Source organism: Castor canadensis, chromosome 16 (assembly GCF_047511655.1).
Source record: "Castor canadensis chromosome 16, mCasCan1.hap1v2, whole genome shotgun sequence".
NCBI lineage: Eukaryota > Metazoa > Chordata > Mammalia > Rodentia > Castoridae > Castor > Castor canadensis.
This window is the reverse complement of record NC_133401.1, coordinates 60,343,797-60,366,559: the sequence shown is the minus strand read 5'-3', so window position 1 is coordinate 60,366,559 and position 22,763 is coordinate 60,343,797. Positions and strand designations below refer to the sequence as shown.

Below are 22,763 nucleotides of genomic sequence, written 5' to 3'. Positions count from 1 at the left end.
TTAAGAAATTGGCTTTTGGAGTAAGGCAAACCAGATTAGAACCCTGATTTCATCATTTCTTAGTTGTATGACTGGACAAGTTTCAGTTTTCTTGTCTGTAAAACAAGTATAATAACAATACCTACTTAAGAATTGTCATGAGGTTTTAGCAAGCTCTGCTACTCAGAGCTCTTAACAGAATTGTATAGTGTAGAGCCAGACTACCTGAGTTCATACTTCTACTGTTTTGGGCAAATTACTTAATCTCTGTGTCTCAGTTTGCTAGTTGTAAAATGGGTACAGCAATAAAACCTATTTCATGGACTACTTCTTGGATATATCTCTTAGAACAGTACGTGGCTATTAAAAGCAGATGTTAATTATCATCAGAATTATTAAGTAAAAGAAGAGAAAGGTGGTTTGGAAAGATGGTCAAATATGGTATTCTTAGAGGATTTGGTCTTTTAAGAGTTTGGGGCCTCTGATTATGCTCTGGTGACAGAAAAATGTAATTTTTTACTGACATTTTCCATAATGTTCAGAAGAGACTTTCAGGCTTTTAAAGTAAGACTTGAAATTGCCACTAAATTGCTTAAGCCTTTTGACTGTTGTTCCTTTCCTCTGTATTTGTGAAATTCACATTGATGAATTTGTACTGAGTTAGCCACTGGTGCATTGCTGCATTGATACTGCCTGCATTTATGTTTTAGGTTTAGTATTTTCTCATCCTTCCTGGTGTTATAAATGGTCAAGAATTTGTTGTAAAGACTTTTTGTAGCCATTACTTGGCTGTAATAATGCATCATTAGTTTGCAATCAAGATGATGATGTTTAACATTTTAAAATAATTGATAAAAATTTATGAAATTTTACAAAGAGGAATACATGGTGTGCATTAATATAGCCACCAAGAACTTCACAGCAAGTATTACTCTATAAGTTTATTTAATCTTTATATTAAAGAATAATTCTGGATAAGAGATTTATCTTATTGCATGAAAGATACTTGTTATAGGTTATTGTAGGGTGATTGTTAGGTTTAATGAATTAATACAAATAAAATACCTAGAATAATGCTTGGCATATAATAGGCCATCGAATAATTTTGGCTTCTGTTAATATAACTATTATTAGAGCAGAGTACCAGTTGTGTATGATCATTATAACAACAGAATATGATCATTACCTAGTAGAGGCTAAGAGTAATAGTAGTACCTTAATTTATAGAAATAAAGAAATTGTTTTAACCGTTAATTCTGTTTTATAATAGGCAAAAAAGTTTTTGAGACCACATCTTAACCAATAAAAAAGCTGGGTATAGTGATTCTTGCCTGTCATCCCAGCTTTGTGGAAAATGTAAATAGGAGGATCCCAGTCAAAGCTGGCCCAGGCATAAACGCAAAACCCTATCTGAAAAGTAACGAAAGCAGAAAGGGCTTGGAGGCATGGTGCAACTGATAAGAGTGCCGGCTGGCAAGCAGAGGCCTGGAGTTCAAACCCCACTACTGTTTAAAAAAAAAAAACATTAACTGTAGGAAGGGAGTAGATGCCAAGAAGGATAAAGGAGAATACCTCATCTCTAAGGGAGAGTTTAACAGACTTGAAATGGGACACCCCTCCATGACTGGAGTTCAGGCTTTGTTGGAGAATATGTTCCTTGCAACCCAATAAAGAAATTCAGAGTTGTTCTAGGCCAGAGCTGGTCCATAGTAATCTGGTCAAGGCTTGTGGGAAGGGAGCTGCTATTGGCAAACCTGGAGAATCATACCACCTTCATCCCTTGACCCAATGTGCAGATGAGCCCCAAAGCTGGGAAAAAGAACAGAAACCCCCAATTTCTGGGCAGAGACCTTCTTACTTCATTGTCCCTCTAGCACCCTCTACCGACAAAACTTTAACATTTCCACTGGGGAAAGGAGAACATCTACAGAATTCACCTCCTTTATCACAAAGTAAAGTATTTAATGGTAGATTTGAAGCTGAGGACACTCAAATTGGAGTTAAGGAAGTATGTAACTGGTGTAGTTTATTCCCTTGGCCACCCAGATATGAATGATTTTAAGCAAAGTTAACAAGCAAAAACAATTCTGTTTCTATCTAATAAAATATAGCTAACTTTCATGAAAGTGAAATTGTTCCTTATCTTGTGCACCAAATAAAGACATACATAGTTCTAACAATCTTTGCTGTATTTATATTATTATTCCATCATATTGTCTTGACTATTTTGTTAACTGCCTTACAAAGTTCACTTTCAACAACCTGAATATGAAATTAATATGGGGAAGAAAACGAAGAAAATACTTGATATATAAAAATACAGACATGTTACAATAAGCAAAGGGGAAATATGAACAGCTGTTATAATCCTTGTTTCTATAATTGGTCACAAGGCTACACTTGTTATCTCTGGCTTCTTTTACTAGTCATTCAGTGTGTCTACCATCACCCAAAGCTTTAGCTGCCCTGGGTTCTTAACCTGATGGGAATGGATTTGCCTATAATGCTTCTGCCAGCACCATCATTCATGGGTTTATGATAAGTTTTATCTCCTGTCCTGGAACTCCAGACAGCACTGTCTTCAAGCAAGGAACTCAACTTTTCAGTAGTAGAAGTACAGTCATGTTTTCTGTCTCTCCCAGAATTCAGAATACATGGAAATAAAAGTGGCCTTCTCACTGCTTTATCTAATAAACCACTCCTAGAATGTTTGCTTGCCCTGCTGACAACTTTCAGCTCTGCTAGTTTTTTTTTTTTAATTCATATGTGCATACAATGTTTGGGTCATTTCTCCCCCTTTCCCCCACCCCCTCCATTATCTCCCCCGCCCGCTCCTTCTCCCCCCTACCCCCTCGCTACCGGGCAGAAACTATTTTGCCCTTATCTCTAATTTTGTTGAAGAGAGAGTATAAGCAACAATAGGAAGGACCAAGGGTTTTTGCTAGTTGAGATAAGGATAGCTATAAGGGAGTTGACTCACATTAATTTCCTGTGCATGTGTGTTACCTTCTAGGTTAACTCTTTTTGATCTAACCTTTTCTCTAATTCCTGGTCCCCTTCTCCTATGAGCCTCAGTTGCTTTAAAGTATGTGCTTTAGTTTCTCTGCATTGAGGGCAACAAATGCTATCTAGTTTTTTAGGTGTCTTAACCTATCCCCACACCTTCCTTCTGTGCTCTCGCTTTATCATGTGCTCAAAGTCCAATACCCTTGTTGTGTTTGCCCTTAGTCTAATACCCGCATATGAGGAAGAACATACGATTTTTGGTCTTTTGGGCCAGGCTAACCTCACTCAGAATGATGTTCTCCAATTCCATCCATTTACCAGCGAATGATAACATTTCGTTCTTCTTCATGACTGCATAAAATTCCACTGTGTATAGATACCACATTTTCTTAATCCATTCGTCAGTGGTGGGGCATCTTGGCTGTTTCCATAACTTGGCTATTGTGAATAGTGCCGCAATAAACATGGGTGTGCAGGTGCCTCTGGAGTAACCTGTGTCACAGTCTTTTGGGTATATCCCCAAGAGTGGTATTGCTGGATCATATGGTAGATCAATGTTTGGATTTTTAAGTAGCCTCCAAATTTTTTTCCAGAGTGGTTGTACTAGTCTACATTCCCACCAGCAGTGTAAGAGGGTTCCTTTTTCCCCCGCATCCTCGCCAACACCTGTTGTTGGTGATGTTGCTAATGATGGCTATTCTAACAGGGGTGAGGTGGAATCTTAGCATGGTTTTAATTTGCATTTCCTTTATTGCTAGAGATGGTGAGCATTTTTTCATGTGTTTTTTGGCCATTTCAATTTCTTCTTTTGAGAAAGTTCTGTTTAGTTCACTTGCCCATTTCTTTATTGGTTCATTGATTTTGGGAGAATTTAGTTTTTTAAGTTCCCTATATATTCTGGTTATCAGTCCTTTGTCTGATGTGTAGCTGGCAAATATTTTCTCCCACTCTGTGGGTGTTCTCTTCTATTTAGAGACCATTTCTTTTGATGAGCAGAAGCTTTTTAGTTTTATGAAGTCCCATTTATCTATGCTTTCCCTTATTTGCTGTGCTGCTGGGGTTCCATTGAGAAAGTTCTTACCTATACCTACTAACTCCAGAGTATTTCCTACTCTTTCCTGTATCGACTTTAGAGTTTGTGGTCTGATACTAAGATGCTTGATCCATTTTGAGTTAATATTGTTATAGAGTGATATACATGGATCTAGTTTCAGTGTTTTGCAGACTGCTAACCAGTTTTCCCAGCAGTTTTTGTTGAAGAGGCTGCTATTTCTCCATCGTATATTTTTAGCTCCTTTGTCAAAGACAAGTTGGTTATAGTTGTGTGGCTTCATATCTGGGTCCTCTGTTCTGTTCCACTGGTCTTCATGTCTGTTTTTGTGCCAGTACCATGCTGTTTTTATTGTTATTGCTTTGTAATGTAGTTTGAAGGTCAGGTATTGTGATACCTCCAGCATTGTTCTTTTGACTGAGTATTGCCTTGGCTATTTGTGGCCTCTTGTGTTTCCATATAAATTTCACAGTAGATTTTTCAATCTCTTTAATGAATGTCATTGGAATTTTGATGGGAATTGCATTAAACATGTAGATTACTTTTGGGAGTATGAACATTTTTACTATGTTGATTCTACCAATCCATGAGCATGGGAGATCTCCTCACTTTCTGTAGTCTTCCTCAATCTCTTCCTTCACAAGTTTATAGTTTTCCTTGTAGAGGTGGTTTACATCTTTTGTTAGGTTTGCACCTAGGTATTTGATTTTTTTTGAGGCTATTGCAAATAGAACTGTGTTCATATATTCTTTCTCAGTTTGTTCATTATTAGTGTATAGAAATGCTAATGATTTTTCTATGTTGATTTTATATCCTGCTACCTTGCTATAGCTATTGATGGTGTCTAGGAGCTTTTGAGTAGAGTTTTTTTGGGTCTTTAAGGTATAGGATCATATCATCTGCAAACAGGGATATTTTGACAGTTTCTTTACCTATTTGTATTCCTTTTATTCCTTCTTCTTGCCTAATTGCTCTGGCTAGGAATTCCAGTACTATATTGAATAGGAGTGGAGATAGTGGGCATCCTTGTCTAGTTCCTGATTTTAGAGGGAATGGTTTCAGTTTTTCTCCGTTAAGTATAATGCTGGCTGTAGGTTTGTCATATATAGCTTTTATGATGTTGAGGTACTTTCCTTCTATTCTTAGTTTTCCTAGCACTTTTATCATGAAATGGTGTTGGATCTTATCAAAGGCTTTTTCTGCATCTACTGAGATGATCAAGTGGTTTTTGTCTTTGCTTCTGTTAATGTGGTTTATTACGTTCATTGATTTTCTTATGTTGAACCACCCCTGCATTCCTGGGATGAAGCCTACTTGGTCGTGGTGAATGAACTTTTTGATGTGTTGTTGAATTCGGTTTGCCATTATTTTATTGAGGATTTTTGCATCAATGTTCATTAAGGAGATTGGCCTATAGTTTCTCCTTTTTGGAGGTGTCTTTGCCTGGTTTTGGGATAAGTGTAATACTGGCTTCATAAAATGTTTTAGGCAGTTTTCCTTCCCTTTCTATTTCACCCCAAGCTCTTCTTGCTTTTAATGTTTCTGTTGAGAAGTCTGCTGTGATTTTGATGGGTTTATCTTTGTATGTTATTTGTTTTTTCTGTCTTAAAGCCTTCAGTATTCTTTCTCGGGTCTCTGTATTTGTTGTTTTAATGATAATATGCCATGGGGTAGATCTATTTAGGTCTGGTCTCTTTGGTGTTCTAGAGGCCTCTTGCATCTGTATGGAATAGATTTCTCTAGATTTGGGAAATTTTCTGTTCTTATCTTGTTGAATATATTACGCATTCCCTTTGCTTGCACCTCTTCTCCTTCTTCAATGCCCATGATTCTCAGGTTTGGTCTTCTGATGGAGTCAGTGAGTCCTTGCATTTTTTTTTTCACAGGTCTTGAGTTGTTTAACTAACAGTTCTTCGGTTTTTCCTTTAATTACCACTTAATCTTCGAGTTCTGAGATTCTGTCTTCTGTTTGTTCTATTCTGCTGGATTGGCCTTCCATTTTGTTCTGCAATTCTGTTTCATTCTTTTTTCTGAGGTTTTTCCTTATCCTGAGTCGTTTCCTCTTTAATGTTGTCTATTTTTGTTCTGAGTTCATTTATCTCTTTATTAATCTTGTTCCTTGTTTCACTTTGGTGTTTATACAGTGCTTCTATGGTTTCTTTTATTTCTTCTTTTGCTTTTTCAAATTCTCTATTTTTGTTGTCTTGGAATTTCTTGAGTGTCTCCTGTACATTTTGGTTGACCATAGCCAGTATCATCTCTATAAAATTTTCATTGATTACCTGTAGGATTTCTTCTTTTAGATTATTCTTGTGGTCTTCATTGGGTTCTTTGGCATAGTTTATCTTCATTTTGTTGTAGTCTGGATCTGAATATGTGTTTTCTTCATTTCCCTCTGGTTCTTGTACTCATTTTTTGCTATGGGGAAACTGGTTTCCCTGTTTTTTTCTGTCTTCCTGTCATTGCCCTTGGTGTTGTCATTTTCCCTGTACTGTGTGCAATTAAGTATTTTCTAGCTTGTAATAATAACAATGGTGTTATTTAGAATGGAAGGGTGAGAGGAGAGGGAAAGCAAAGAAGTTAAAGAGTGAAAAACAAACAAGTAAAAAGAACAAAACAAACAAAAGTTTCAAAGATATAAACAGGGAGAGATAGAGTACTAATCAACAGTAAGGTGAACAGGCATTAGAGAGAAAGAGGATTGAGAAAAAAATAAAATAAAATAATAAAAATTAAAATAAAAAAAAAATCTCCAAAGTTAATGTGAGTCAACTCCCTGTATAGCTATCCTTATCTCAACCAGCAAAACCCTTGTTCCTTCCTATTATGGCTTATACTCTCTCTACAACAAAATTAGAAATAAGGGCAAAATAGTTTCTGCTGGGTATTGAGGGAGTGGGGAGGAGAGGGAGGAGGTGAAGTGGGTGGTAAGAGAGGGGGTGGGGGCAGGGGGGAGAAATGACCCAAGCCTTGTATGCACATATGAATAATAAAATAAATAAATAATCTCCAAGTTCAAAGGCAATAAAGTCTTAGTCTTAATAATTTTGGTGTTAGTCCCTCAGATTCTTATCCTGGAGATGGTGTCTCAGAAGTAGTTCTGTCGTTGTCTCATCAAAGGAGAAAACAAAACAAACAAACAAAAAAAAGCAGTACAAAGGAAAACAGAAAAAACACCCTAAAGTGTCCCAAGTTCAAATGCAATACTGTTGCAGTCAGTTTTTCAGCATGCAGGTGTAGTTCAGTTGTTTTCTCATCAAAGGGAAAGAGAAAAAAAAAGAGTCTGGAGACAGTTCTGTGAGTGGCTATCTACGGCTGTGGTTCATCTGCCCACTGCTGTCAGCCTGCTGTTGCTGGCGTCTTTATTTATGCAGATCTCAGGGGTGAGCTTAACACTCACCTGGCCCTGCAGGCTTTGTTTACTCAGAGTTCTCCTGTGCTAGAGCCACTGCTACAGGCTTTCCCCTTTCTAAGCACACTGGGGGAAAGCCTGCATGTTTATTTACAGTTCATGTGGGAGGTGGGTCTTCCACCCTCTCCTGTGGAGTTTTCCTCCCACTGCCACTTTTACAAGCTTTCCCGCTCCTGGTTGCTGGGCAGTGCTGCTGCTCCTGCCTTCTCCGGCTGGGCTTGTTTATTTACAGTTCTGTGAGTGATTCTCTTCCCCCCGCCCTTCGGTGCTCAGGGTGCCCCACCCTCTTTGCTACATGTCTATTTTGTTGTTATTGCTTATTACTCAGTTTCTCTTTTTTTCCCTGGTTGGGGTTTGGTCTATCCAGGGGGCTATGCTGATCTGGCCCAGGGTTGTCTGTGGGAGTACCGCATACCGCTTAGCTCACCTTGTGGTCTGCGTCTTCCCAAGCAGTCTGGGAGCTGGTGTAGCACGGGAGTTTTCCTGGTTTCTCTGTTTAACATGGAGTGGGGATGCTACACACGGGCTGGGGGTGTGGAGGAGTCAAAGTTTTGCCTCCTCTCGGTGTTTTTTCCTGTAAGGTGTATTTCCAGCATCTCTCTAAGATTTTACTTTAGGAGGCACGCTTTCTGCTTCCTCCCTCTAGCTGCCATCTTGCAGTCTCGAGCTCTGCTAGTTTAAGTCTTAATGTTTCTACCAGGATAAACAACCCTGGTTCCAGTAAAGTAGACTTTTATCAAGCCTTTGAACCAATTGTCAGGACAAGGGATTGTTCCACTAGCCCAAGTGATTAACCCAGTTACCAAGGGAAATTGAGTTGCTGCACACATGGGGGACAGAGAAACTGTTAAGAGTCCAAGGGATTCTCTTGGGTTCCTGCCTTATAGTACTCCCATGGCCACATTAAAAGTTAATGCTGTTCAGATAATCAAGAACCGTTGGAAGTCCAAACAAAATAACTAAGCATTTTGCCTCTTTTTTTTTTTTTTTTTTTTTTTGTGGTAGATTGTGTGAAGTGTAGCAACTTGTCAGGCCCCAAATCATGGGACCCTCGGAAACTTTACTGAGGTAGGAGGCCCTTGAATTTTTATGAGGTTTGTCTCCAAACTCAGCTTTAGATATATTTTAAACTGTACCTAAAACATTACTGTCATTTCGTGAAATTTTGTATGCCATGCCTGACTCTTAATAAAGGTTTTTTGTGGCATGAGAAGCTTCAGAAACAATGATTCAAAGACCCGGAGAAAACTGCACCTTGACACTAAGTCTAGAGAAACAGTGGGGAGAAGCAAGATTGAACAGAAAACTAGTACAATCTGATAGTCATGAGCTGAGGCTAACTCAGCAAGGCTTTTTGTTCCGATTCTTTTCGTGTCTCTTATCACATTCTGTCCTCCTGGGTTTGAAGCAGGATACCCTCACATGAAATCTTCTGGGGAGGAGGAGGGGACAAGGTCAGAGAATGACCCTGCAGGAGTCTGTGGCTTATTTTAGGGGAGAGGAGTTCTAGTTTTGATGACTTGCTTTCAAGGAGAAAGGTTAGAAGTTAGGGAGAACCTCTTTTTTTTAACTTGTAAATTACTGTTTATCACTTTATTTTTTTTTACATTTTTTTCTTTGGTCATATATTCATATGTGCATACATTGTTTGGGTCATTTCTCCCCCCTGTCCTCCACCCACTTCCTCTCCCCCCAACCCCCTCTCCTCCCTGTTCTACCCTTTTCTCAAATTTCGTTGAAGAGAAGACATAAGCAATAATAAGAAAAACAAAGCATTTTTTGCTAGTTGAGTTAAGGGTAGCTATACACAGAGAGATTTCTAGCATTGCTTCCATGCACAATTGTATTACAACCCAAATTGATTGATCTCCACCTGACCTCTTAAGTTAGGGAGAACTTCTTGCTTATGCAGCCCTCCAGCCTGCTCTGCTTTAAGCTACTCAGCATGCTAAGGCTCCATTCGAGCCCTGAGTCTCCTAATGATTTTTAAATACGCAAACAAAGCTAGATTTATGTTCTTTTCTGACTCAGATAGGAACATTGCCTGTAGTTGTAAGCTTTTTGTTGTGAAGTTGGTATGTGGGGAAAAGTGCAGCTAGCATAAGTGTATATGCTAGTGTCTAGTGTGTCACTATCAGGAAATTGTCAATCTGGAAGCAGTGTTCGTGCCTTTCCTCAGATTGATTCTCCTGCTTCCCTAGAGATGACCGTTTGTCTTGCTTTCTGTAGTGTACATGTGTAGCTTATTCACTCTGATTATTTCTTACCTCACTGTTGGCATAACAGGGCTGCTCTAGGTAGAGCTGCTGTGACCATTTTGTATATTAGACGCACATGTGCCTGAGTTTTTCCTCTATTCAGCTTTTTTTCCTTGTGGTAGTACTGGGATTTTGAACTCAAGGCTTCTTGCTTTACTAGGTAGATACTCTACCATTTGAGCCATGCCCCCAGGCTTTTTTTGCTTTCAGTTATTTTTTCGATGGACTCTCATGCTTTTTTGCCCCAGGTGGCCTCATATTGCCATCCTCCTACCTACCCCTCCTGCGTAGCTGGGATTATCGACATGAGCCACCATACCTGGCTTACTGATTGAGGTGGGATCTTGCTAGCTTTTTACCTAGGTTGATCTCTGACTATGATCTTCCTGATCTCTACCTCCTGAGTAACTGGGATTATATATGGCATCACCACACCTAGCTTGTTGGTTGAAATGGAGCACACCTCCCCCCCTCAACTGGCCTCAAGCCACTGTTCTCCTGATCTCCTCCCAAGTAGCTGTGATTATAGGAGAATACCACTGTACCTGGTTTTTTGTGGTTTTTTTTGGACTAAAATAAAAGTAAGCCTGTTTGTCTTTGTTACTGTAATGCAAGAATCTTTAATTTATTCAGGGTTCAACTTCTTTTTTTTTTTTTTTTGTGGTACCAAGGATTGAACCCACAGCCTTGAACTTGCTATGCAACACCTCTACAATTTAAGTTATACACCCAGCCCCAGGGTCCAGCTATTTGTTAAACACTTTATCTCATTAATTTGGCCTTTCTTTTCATTGTCTTAATTCTGTCTTTAAAGTAGACTTACTGAGGTATAATTGACATCCACTGATCTTTATGTGTTTACGTTATGTAGTTGGTATGTTGGGCATATGCTAACACATGTAAAACTATCACAGTTAGAGAAGTGAGCATTCCTGCTAACCTCGCCTGCTCCCTCTTCTGGGCCCCAACCAGTTACTGATTTTTGTCAGTGTAGGTTAGTTACACTTTCTAGAATTTTATACAAGCAAAACATACAGTAAGGATTCTCTTCTTGTGAAGTTCCTTTTGATGTCTATCCATGTTGTTGAGTGATTTGTTGTATGTTTCTGTATTCTTGCATGGCTGCACCACAGTCTGTTCAGCATTCAGTGGCTCACAGACAGTTGCTGGTTTCCTGGTTGTTACTAAAAAGTTCTGTGTTTAAGTCCTTACTTGAACATACAGAGAACTTCGGTTTCTCTTGAGTAAATATGTAGGAATAGAATGACTTTATCTGGACATATTTTGGGTAAGTACGTAAGAATGGTACTGTTAGATGGGAGGTGAGTGGGTATCTTTTAAGGAAGGGACAGACTTAACAGAGTCCAGCCATTTTACATCTGCCAGCAGTGTGCAAGTTGTTTCCCCCACATCCTCATTAACATCAGGATGACATCAGAAATATGGCAGCATCTGGTTCCAGTTGAATTCATGGTGAGCATCTTTTCATAGGCTTGTCACTTGTGTATCTTCTATGAAGTGTCATTTTTTTATCTTTTAGCCATTTGAGACTAGGGTTGTTTAACTTTTTTATTTTTGTGCTGGGGTGTTCATTGAGACATTTGCAGAAAGTTCTAAAAATATATCATAGTTGTAATTTCTTATTTTGTATTTCAAATTTCTATATTATGCTATAGATACTTCTTTTTATAGGTATATGAAATATTTTCTTCTTGTCTTTGAATTTTACTTTTTATCTGTTAACTATTTTTGAAAGTATAAAAATACCAGGGCCAGGCATGTAGCTCACATCTGCTATCCAGCTACCCAGGAGGCAGAGATTGGAGGGATCACAGTTTGAGGCCAGCCAGGGTAAAAAGTTAGCAAGATTCCATCTCGGTAAACATACTGGGTGTGGAGGTTCACAGTCCAAGGCCAGTCTAGCTGAAAAATAACTAAAGCAAAGAAAGGCTGGGGCATGGCAAAAAAGGACTGGAATATGGCTCAAGTGATGGAGCTCCTGCCTGGCAAGGGCAAGGCCCTGAGTTCAAACCCCAGTACTGCTTAAAAAACAAACTCCCAGAACCCAGAAAGAAAAAAGGAATAGAAGTATTTAATTTTGTTTCATCATTTTTTTCATTATGTAGACTGTGCCTTTTGTATGTAAGAAATCTTTGATTAACCCAGGGTCATAAATACATAATTTCTTATGGAAATTTTATGGTTTTACACTTCAGTGTGATCTGTTTAGGTTTATTTCAAGCTAGTTTTTGTATATGCTTTGAAGTATGAACCTAGTTTTATTTATTTATTTTTAATCTGTGTATCCTCAATTGTTCTACTTCCATTTGCTGATGCTATATATCCCAGGCTGCCCTTGAACTTGGTACCCTCTTGCCTCTGCCTCCCCAGGACTACAGCTGCACATGCCACCACAGCCAGCAATTTTCCATGTTGGTGCCAGTACCACATACAGTACAGCTATTACTGTAGCTTTGTAACAAATTCCAAAGTTAGGTGTCAAAATTGTTTTGTATTGTAAGTTCTTTTATGAATTTTGACATACAAATTAGTTTATATTTCCTACTAATTTACATAAATGAAATAGTAGGTTACTCTTTTTATATTTAGGTTTTTTCACTTAGCATAATGTTTTTGAGGTGTATCCATGTTTATCAGTTGTACAGATCCATTTTTTAATTGTTAAGTTAAAAATGTAGATACCACATTTTATCTCTCCATTGAGAAGATGAAAATTTTGGAAAATTTGAAAGTTCTGATTGCTTTCATATGGGGAATGAAACAAATAATGCTGCTATCAGGTTTTATATACAAGTGTTTTCACATAGGTTGTATGTTTTCATTCTTTTTTATAGATATCCAAGAAAGGGTTATATAATAAGTACATGTTTAACTTGTTAGGAAAGGCCCAATTGCTTAAAAGAAATCTACCATTTTATATTTTGACCAGCAATTTACAATAGTTTGAGTTTGTCCACATGTTGCAGTCTCTTTGTTATTGCCATGCTAGTGAGTACTCAGCAGGATCTCACTGTGGTGTCAATTGCATTTCAGTAGTGAATCATGATGTGGAATAACTTGTCCTGTGCTATCTAGCTACTGTATGTCTTCTTTGATGTGGGATGTCTATTTAGGTTTTTTGGGTTTTTTTTCATTTTGAAATAAAGACCTTCTTATCACATTGTAAGAATTAATGTTTTAGATACAAGTTCTTTATCAGATATGTGATTTGATATATTTTCCATCAGTCTGTGGCTTATTTTTTTCTCAATAGTGCTAGTTTATTAAGTTCATTTCTTTTTAAGGGTTAAGCTTTTGTTACCATGGCTTAAGAAAGCTTTGACGAAACCAACCTCGTAATTATTTTGTATTATTGCCTTGTTCAGAAGTTTTTTAAATTTAGCTTTTACATTTTTGCTAATGATTCACTGTGAGCTAATTTTGAGTTTTGTTGTTTGTTTGCTTTTGCAAATCCAGTTGATCCAGCACTATTTGTTGAAGGGCTATCTTTTCTCCAGTGAGTTACCTTGGTACCACTGTTGAAAATCATGTATATATGTGTGTATGTATGTATGTATGTATGTATGTATGTTGGGGGGGGGGTTCTGAGCTGTTTATGTTGGTCCATTTAATTATTTTTATATTTTGGCACCAATACTACTGTCTTGCTTGCTGTGACTTTATTGTATGTTTTCAAATACAGTAAATCTTGGGCTGGTGGAGTGACTTAAGTGGTAGAACATCTGCCTAGCAAGCATGAGGCCCTGAGTTCAAACTCCAGTACTGTACCCCCACCAAAAAAAAAAAAACCCTCAAAATAAGTCTTATAATTTTGCTCATTTTACCAAATCGGGGTTTGGGCTACTTTACATCCATTGTATCTTCATGTAAGTTTAAAGATCTATTTGTCAGTTTATACAGTAAATCTATTGGAATTTTGATAAGAAATTACTGTAATTTGCAGATTAACTTGGGGAGAATTGTAATCTTAACAGTAGTTTATCTTCCAACCTGTCCACATGGATTACTTCAAACAAACCAACCAACAAAGGAATTAAGATGATTCACTAAACAAAAGCACTTGTTTAGTGGAAATGATGATGCTAATGAAGGAACAGAGGAACCAAAATGATGAGACAAATAAGAAAATGGAAGACAATCCAGGCACATCAGACATTTCATTACCTGTGTACCAAGCTCTGTAACAGTCTAAGGTCCAGGTATATGTTGTCTGCCTTTGCTAGAACACACTTCAGCTTCAAAGCATCAAGAGAATGAAGGAAGATAAAATAAACTGTATTCATAGAGAGCTTATGTGACCATGTCACTACCAGTGAAAATAGACTTTAGAACAGGAAATATAAGAAGTGAAGATAAGCAAAATTTTGTAGTACCAAAAGCATTAGTTTGTGGGAACAAATACCAGTTTTTATTGTATAGTTAATAACAGAACCCCAAAATACATGAAGTAAAAACTGACATCTGAAATCATCAACTGGAGTTAAACAGTTATACCTGGAGCCGGGCATGGTGGTGCATGCCTGTAATCCTGGTACTTAGGAGATTGAAGCAGGAGGATCATGGGCTTGAGGCCAGTCTGGGCTACATAGCATGCCCTTGTCTCAACAAAACAAAATGAAAAGTAATAACTGATGATTTCAAACCTTTACTCTCAAAATAGAATTACTAGACTGAAAATAAGTAAAGGTAAAACTAGAAAAAAATGTTTTAAGTCTCACAGGTCATTTCTGGAATAAGGATATTCTAGGGCTCGTAACACAAATCTTAGTTAACTTAAAATGAGTGAAGTAATTCACTCAATTGACTTTGCTGATCACAATGCAATTAAGCTGTAAGTCAGTACCAGAAAGAAATGTGGAAAATTAACATAATTTGTAAATGACCTAGGGCTTAGAAAATTTCACAACAGAAATTGGAACTCAATGAACACATCAAAATGGGGGCAGGTAACTAAAGCAGTACAAGTGAAAGGAAATTTATAGCATGTTTTTGGGGAAACAGTGGTTTCAATTCAGTCAGCTTGAATTTCCATCTTTCATTTCAACTTTCATTCTAAAGAATGAGAAGAAAGTAACTTCTTGCCCCTGAGGGTAAGATCAAGTGTAGTATCTGTTTTCATTAGTTTAATGTCTGATCACATCCTCTGTTCAAAAACAATATGATGAATGGATTTTCTGGAGCAGGGAGATGGCATAGAAATTTGTGCTGTCTATACCACTCATTGACCTGGTAATGCAGTACTTCGAGGATCAATGCACCGCCCAAAAAAAGACAAAGAAAACTCAAAAATGAGCAGAAGAAAGGGTCAAGCGAAAACAGCGAAATGAAAATTACAAAAATAATATTGAAAAACCAGTGAAACAGGGAGTTCATTCTTTGAAAAAATTGTTGGAATCCCAAACCATGTAAGGCAAAATTCCAAACGTATAGAAAGGAACTTCATAACTCTGATACAAAGCATGTAAAAGATTATTTTTATTTTTATCTGCTAGTGATATGTGATATGATAGAATGTTCCAGTATATCTTTTTGTGTGTGTGTGTGTGTGTGTGTGTGTGTGTGTGTGTGTGTGTGTGTGTGTGGCAGCACTGGGGTTTGAACTCAGAGTTCATGCTTGCTAGACATGTGCCCTATCCACTTAAGCCATTCCACCCCATTATATCTTTTTTATATTTGCTGTTTTCATGTTCATATTTATCTCCACTTTCTTAAACATATAGAGCATACTTAGAAATAGCTGTTTTAATATCCTGATATGTTGATTCCCTTACTTATTACAGTTTTGGATCTGTTGTTATTGATTGGTTTTCACCTTGGTTATGGGTTATAATTTCCTGTTTGCTTGCTTGGTTTTTTTTAAATTGAGTATCAGACATTGTGAATCTTATGTCATTGGGTTCTAGCTTGTCATATTTTTTTAGGTAAGTATTGGGCTTCGTTTTACCATAGCCTAGTTAATTGCAATCCATTTACTTATTTTGAGCCTTATCTTCTGAATTTATTTCACCAAATCCATACTACTAGTGTAGGACTAGTGTGTCACATTATTACTAAGGAAGTATATTTCTGAGGACCCTACCCAGGGTCCCATGGCTTTCACTTTGGCTCTAGGTTTGTTTTCACATATTCATGGTATGGTGCCATGAATCAAAGGGCAGTATTCATCCAAGAACTCAAGGGGACCTTTCTGAAGAGCTTCAGTGTGCCTTCCTGTGCTTACCTGCGTCCATCATTCCTGCATGCTGTTTCTCCCCCTTCCCCTCCCTAACTCTGTGTTTATTAAATTTATTTTGGGTGATTGCATTGTTAGTGGGTTTTCCCCTCGGTTATTATTTTATCAGACATTTATTCATTGGCAGCACTCTGGGATTTTGTTGTTGCTTTGTTTTTTTGTAGCCTCAGGGGTCAAACTCAGGGCCTCGTACATGTTAGGCAAGTGCTGTACCCACTGAGCTACATCCCTAGCCTCCCACTCGCTTATTTTAGAGTAATATTTTATTTGTACAATATCGTATTTTAGGTTGCTTTATAATTTCTTTTAAGTGCACTGTGCATAGTATGTTAACTTTGTGTCTTATGTAATCGGCATGTATTTTGTCTAGTTTATCTAACTTTATAAAAAATTGCTTTATCTTCTGAATGAAAGCTTAGGGCCCAGGACGTGGCTCAGGTGACGGGGAACTTGCTTAGCTGGCGTGGGGCCTTGAGTTGAATCCCCAGTACTGCAAAATGAAAGAAAGCTTTACTTTCCTGACTGCTCTCCGATTGTGAGCTGCGTAGAAATCTTTCTCTTAGACCAAGAATAAAAAGTACTCATACTTTCTTTTAATACTGTTTTTTCCACATTTTTCTTTTAATATTGTTTTTTTCCAAAGAAATAACCAGTGTCTTTTCCATACTTTCTTTTAATAAGTCATCTTTGAGTCCTGTTACATTTCTTGATATATTTAGATGTTAATATTTTTAATGTTTTTATATCTGTCAATATAATAACTTATAGTTGTAAAACATTACATAATTATGGTATTTTTTTCCTTTAATTCAACATGTATTGAAAGTTATTCAAAATTATAAATTAAGCAAATATCTTTTATAACTAATTTTAGGGACTGATTAAAGGCAGAAATTTAAAAGGAATTTTTATGCAAAACAATATTGACTTTTTTTTGTATCTGGGCAATTAAGAGAACATTTTTTTTTTAGTTTTTAAAGAAACTCACTAAGAGATAGAGTCAGTATCTCTTGATTAATATCTCAGTTTTTTTGTTTGTTTTTTTCCTATATTTAAATACTTTATAACTTCTCCTAAAGAAATTGTTTTTCTGTTTTTATAGTTTTGGTAAGCAGTTTGGAGGAAAAAGAGGATGTGATTGTCTTGTGTTAGAGCCTTCAGAAATGATTGTGGTAAGAACCTTAAAGAATGCTGAATTGTTTCTTGATATGCTTCAGTTTTGAGTTTAAATGCAGTAGGCTTTATACACCTAAGGAGGTTCCATTGCTGAAACCTCTTAAAGACTTATTAAGCTAAGTTTCCTCAAAGGAATGTGAAATATGATACAGTTACATACAACATGGACCAAATATGATAATTTCTTTTTTCCATCCCATCAAAAAATTAAAGACTTTCAAAAAGCAGCCATGATTTTTCAGGTGTTTTCTCCTTTCTCATTGAATTTAGTCAGTAAACTTTTAACATGTAGATTCTGTGCCCTGAAGTGAAGAAAAGAGCTAGAGGAAAACAAACAGATCCAAGTAAGAAGTTATCTAGATTTTAATATTTTTGCTTTTTTATTATTTGGGATGAGTTTTCATTTAAGGTTGTACTTAAGGAATAACTCTAAGAGACCTAGGTAATTGATGTAATTTTCGAATGTCTGACTTGGGAATCCAAGTAAAACTCTATAGTAGTTGATGGTACCCTCTTGTGTAATCCAGGAAATTATAGAGTTAAGAAGAAGGGAATCTCAACTAACAAATAGTGAAGGAATGATTACTTAGACAATCCTCACCGAATGCCAAAACTTGGGATTTGATGTTTGATGAGGAATAGAATACTTAGGTAGTCTCCAACTGTGTCCTCAGAAATCATTTGTGAAGGGAAAATTTGCTGTATTTCTGGTGACAGGTTCTGCCATAACAGAGGTTACTACTACCACCATCATACGGGCACAAACTGTTGTACTGCTCTTGATATGACACACTGAGAAGGAAAAACATCACTTCTATGATCTATTCCTGTTAGAAGTATACACCTGTGCCAGGTGTGGTGTCTCACTCCTGTAATCATAGCTATTCAAGAGGTGGAGATGAGGAGGATAGTGGTTTGAGGTCAGCCTGGGCAAAAAGTTAGGTAGATCTCCATCTCAAAAAAGCTGTGTTTGGTGGTGTGTGCCTGTTGCCCCAGCCATGTGAGAGGTGGGACAGAGGAGGATTGCAGTCTGAGGCCTGTCCAGTGAAAAAATGTGAGGCCCTATGTGAAAAATAACTAAAGCAAAAAGGAGGCTGGTCACGTGATTCAAATGGTAGAGCACCTACCTAGCAAGCACCCTGAGTTCAAACCCCAGTACTGCAAAAAATAAAAAAGGAAAGGCGTGCTTATCTAATCATTAGGAAATATCAGACAAATTAAAATAAAATACATTCTATAAATTGGACTACATTCTTTAAATATTCCAGTGTCAAGAAATACACTAGGGCTGGGGATGTAGCTCAGTGGTTAAGTGTTTGCCTAGCATGCACAAAACCTTGGGGTTCAATCCCTAGTACCACAAAAAAAAAAAAAAAAAAGAAATACACTAAAAAATTAAAGAACACTTCTACATTAAAAGAGGGGAAAAGTAACATCTCAGTAAAATGCTTGGTCTTAATAAATACTAAATGATATTGGCATAATTGATGACATTCAGCTATGGACTCTAGCTTAGATAATATTAAATTCCTTCATTTTGATAACTACTGTGATTATATAAGACTAAGTATTTGTTTTTAGGAAATACATGTTGTTATATTTCAGGGTCAAAAAGCAGTATACTTCCAGTTTATTCTCACATATTACAGGAAAACTGTACACATAAACAAAATGCAAAGTCACATTAAATACATATATTTATGCTTAATAATTTCCAAATTCTAAAACTGCATTGTATTGACAATCAGCATTGTTTAAAATGCATTATGAGTTATAGGAGAAAATAATCCAAAACAGATTAACATTTTCAGAATTCTTTAAAATGCTTGATTCAAGTATATTCGAAATGTTTTTATTTTATATCTATTTGTACAAATTTGAGTAACCCCACTAGTGATTCAGAATATATTTTACCAAACATCTTGTTGATGGCCTCGTATGTTAGCTTGATCTGACATGGTATGACGTAATCTTGTTTTGAAGTGGATATAAATTTATCATGTTCTTTCACTTTATATCTAAAATGCATTTTATTATAATTGTGGCATTTATTTACTTGCATATATCTAGGTTTTTCTTTCCTTATTAAGAATTTCTGAGGCCAGGTACGAGTGGCTCTCGCCTGTAATCCTAGCTACTGGAAGGCTGAAATTGGAAGGATTGTGGTTTGAAGCTACCCCAGCAAATGGTTCATTAGACCCTATCAAAAAAACCCAACACAGAATAGGATTGGCAGAGTAGCTCAAGTGGTAAAGCACCTGCCTAGCACGCATGAGGCCCTGAGTTCAAACCTCAGTACCGCCAAAAAAAATCTGGTTTGGAATCATAGTTAAAAGGTCCTCCCTGTGATGTCATTATTTAACTTTACCTGTAGTGCTTTGTAGGATTTAACTGAGTCATTATTTTAATTGAACTTATATATCTGGCTTCTTCTGTGTAGTTAACACAATGACACCTACCTACCTATCTCCCAACATTTTCTCCAGTTTCAAAACAGTATTTTCTAACAATGCACAGCTACAAGATAGGTAACAGAAATGTATACACAAACTGGATCCACAACCAAACTTGAAAATGATAAATAAAAAGATTGTATAGGCAGACAGTAGCTAGTATTGGAAAGCCCATGTATGTTGCTGGAAATATAAAATGCTGCAATCAATTTATAAAACTATTTGAGTTATGGACTGGTGGAGTGGCTCAAGTTGCAGAGTGCCTGCCTAGCAAAGCACAAGGCCCTGAGTTCAAACTGCCAAAAAAAGAGTAACCATATGACCCATTAATTCTACTCCTATGTATATGCCCAAGAGACTAGAAAAGGTAAGTTAACATTATCCATAATGTCTAAATGTAGAAAGCTCAATGTCCATCAACTAGATAAATTGATAAACCAAATGCTACTATGTCCATATGATTGAATATTACTCTACCATAAAAAGAGCGAAGTATTGATGGTTACCACAATGTGGATGAACTTTGAAAATACTTTGCAGAGTGAAAGAAGACAGACACAGAAGCCCACCACCCATTTTGTGATTGCTTATATGAAATGTCAGAATGTCAGAATAGGGAAATTCATAGAGAAAAAAAGTAAGGTTAGCAATTGCCTGAGTCTTTTGAGAGGGGAATGGAGATTGAATACAAGTAGATAGGGAGTCTCTGGGGTGATGGAAATGTTGTGGAGTTAGATAGTGGTGATGGTTATATAGCTTTGTGAACATATCAAAAGCCACTGACTTGTTTACTTTTTTAAAGGGTGAATTTAATAGTGTGTGAACTTACCTCAGAATTTTAAAAAATGAGGGAAAAAAGCCTTATAAAAGATTTAACCACAAAAGTAACTGTTACAACTAAAATACAGTTCTTCCTAAATACCAAAAGAAAAAGTTTTAAATGAAACAACAAAGAATACACATCTCCTAGAGAAATAAATATGGAAAATATACATAATTACAAAATGTTATCTCAAGATTGAGACCAAAAATATTAGTTATAACAATAAATGTGAATGGGTTTCTTCTACCTATTATTAAAGTGAAGATTTTCGGTTTGACTCACAACCATTTTAATGAAGTTTCAATGAAGTTATGACACTCTAGTATCTATGCAGCAAACACACAGAAATCCTCTCTATAAAGCAGAATCTAAAGGGATTCAGTGAGACGTCGAAATATGCTACTAAATAACAGAATTTAATTCTCCATTCCTAGTACAAGGTAAGTCATGTAAACAAAAACATGAAGAGAAAACCTAAACAATATTAGCAATAAAATAGATTTTGAAGCTGGGTGCCAGTGACTCATGCCTGTAAACTAGCTACTTGAGAAGCTACTGAGACAGGAAAATCCCATGTCAAGGCCAACCCGGTCAAAAAGTTAGCGAGACTCCCCCATCTCAAGTAATAGCTGGGTACTATGGCATGTGCCTGTCATCTCAGGCTACCTGGGAGGCTGAGATATGGAGGATTAAGACTCAAGTCCAGCCCAGGCAAAAAATTTGTGAGACCCCCCCCCCATCTCAACCGAAAAAAGCTGGGTGTGGTGACATGTGCCTGTCACCCTAGTGATGGCTAGAAGCATAAAATAGGAGTCCAGTCTAGGCTGGCCTGGGCAAAAGGGCTGGAGATATGGCAGAGCTATAGAGCACCTGCCTAGCAAGCAGTAAGCCCTCAGTTCAAACACCAGTATATGCACATGTATGTATCTGTCTATCCATCCACACACATATACATGAATATGTTGAGTTTTATGACAAAATTCACAAAAACTGGCCATAATTATTTCACCCATAAAAATTGATGATTTCCTTAAAGTAAACATAAAAATAAGTTTTTGTTCACATACAATTAAACTCTACATTATTAGTAACCAAAAAGACCCTTTTGCCTAGAAACCTTAAAAACTGTCAGTTTTTGTCCAAGAGAAAATACAAACTGAAATTACAGAATTCTGCAGAATGATCACAATGAAACCACACCAAATTTCAAAGGGTACAGAATACATCTAAAAGTGACCAGAGAAAAGTCAATAGCACTAAACACTATTATTAGTTTATAATAGAGGAAGTAGATAAATTACACACCAAGATTTTTTTAAAAAACAAAACACAAGAGTAAAGATGAAAATAATAAAATAAAACCAGAAATTAGTGAAGTATATAATAAAAAGATTAGATGTACCTAGTGAACTTAAGTCAAGGCCATGTATCATCATCTAAATGAATGCTTACCTTAACAATTGAGAAGGAAAGAGTAGGATAACAAAACATTAAAATTAAGCCACAAAGAAGAGAAAAGGCAACATAGAACAAGGGGTATGAAAAAAATGTAATAACATTTATTCCATTTACTACCTTAAATTTTTAAAAACACAACTATGTGCCACTTTTTAAAATAGCTGAATAAATATAAAGCTCAAGAAGGATTAAGAATATAGGGAAAGGTGTACCATGCAAGCACTAACCAAAAGAGAGCTAGTCTGTACCAAGGTGTACTTTAAGTGTCCTTTAATATATAAGAAGGGTATTAGATAATGATAAATGGGTCATCATATCAAGATTAAACAATGCTGAAGTTTTATGTCCATAATATATACAGCTTCAAAACCTATGAAGCAAAAATTGTCATTAGTAAAACACAAATTAAACAGACTGTCAGTCACAGCAGGAAAAGTTATACACCTCTAAAAGCAAGTAAGAAAATAGCATCAGGGATAAATAAGGGATGTTGAAGATTTGAACCTGACCAGTTACACAGTTTCCTAGTAGATACAACAACAGAATACACCTACTTTTTGCTCATAGAATATTCTTTTAAATTGACCAGATGGTGGGACATGAGCAAGTCTCCAGAAATTTTGCAATTTAAAATTTTGTAGTTTGTGTCCACCATGGAATTACTTTAAAAACCAATTACAAGAACACAACTAGAACAAAGTGCAACTTTTGAAAGTCAGGAGTATGCTGTAAATCTGTGTGAATTTTGGAATTTTAGGTAATTAAACTCTTTTAAACAGCTTGCCAAAAATGGGTGCACACATAGAAAATCTGCATAAGCTAATCTATAGGAAAGAAAGTGAATTGTTATAACACACCTTTCCACCCAGAAATTCAGACCCACATAGAATGACT

At 36.6% G+C, this 22,763-nt stretch overlaps 1 protein-coding gene and 1 non-coding gene across 8 annotated transcripts in view; both read left to right on the top strand.

Annotated features, from left to right (window-relative positions):
* The window catches only part of Rapgef6 (Rap guanine nucleotide exchange factor 6), a 194,136-nt gene that overhangs the window by 42,751 nt on the left and 128,622 nt on the right, over positions 1–22,763 (top strand). For 5 of the 7 annotated variants that reach the window (XM_074057169.1, XM_074057172.1, XM_074057168.1 and 2 more), the window contains exon 5: positions 17,062–17,131. The exons of 1 other annotated variant lie outside the window; for it this stretch is intronic. In XM_074057169.1, the coding sequence (XP_073913270.1) occupies positions 17,062–17,131 (70 nt within the window). Of the gene's footprint in view, positions 1–17,061; positions 17,132–22,763 lie in introns of those variants that run through there. One more of the 7 variants, XM_074057170.1, reaches the window with a different exon arrangement.
* LOC141418245 (U2 spliceosomal RNA) lies at positions 14,798–14,990 on the top strand. The gene has a single exon (XR_012442935.1). It is a non-coding gene; the product is annotated as a U2 spliceosomal RNA (small nuclear RNA).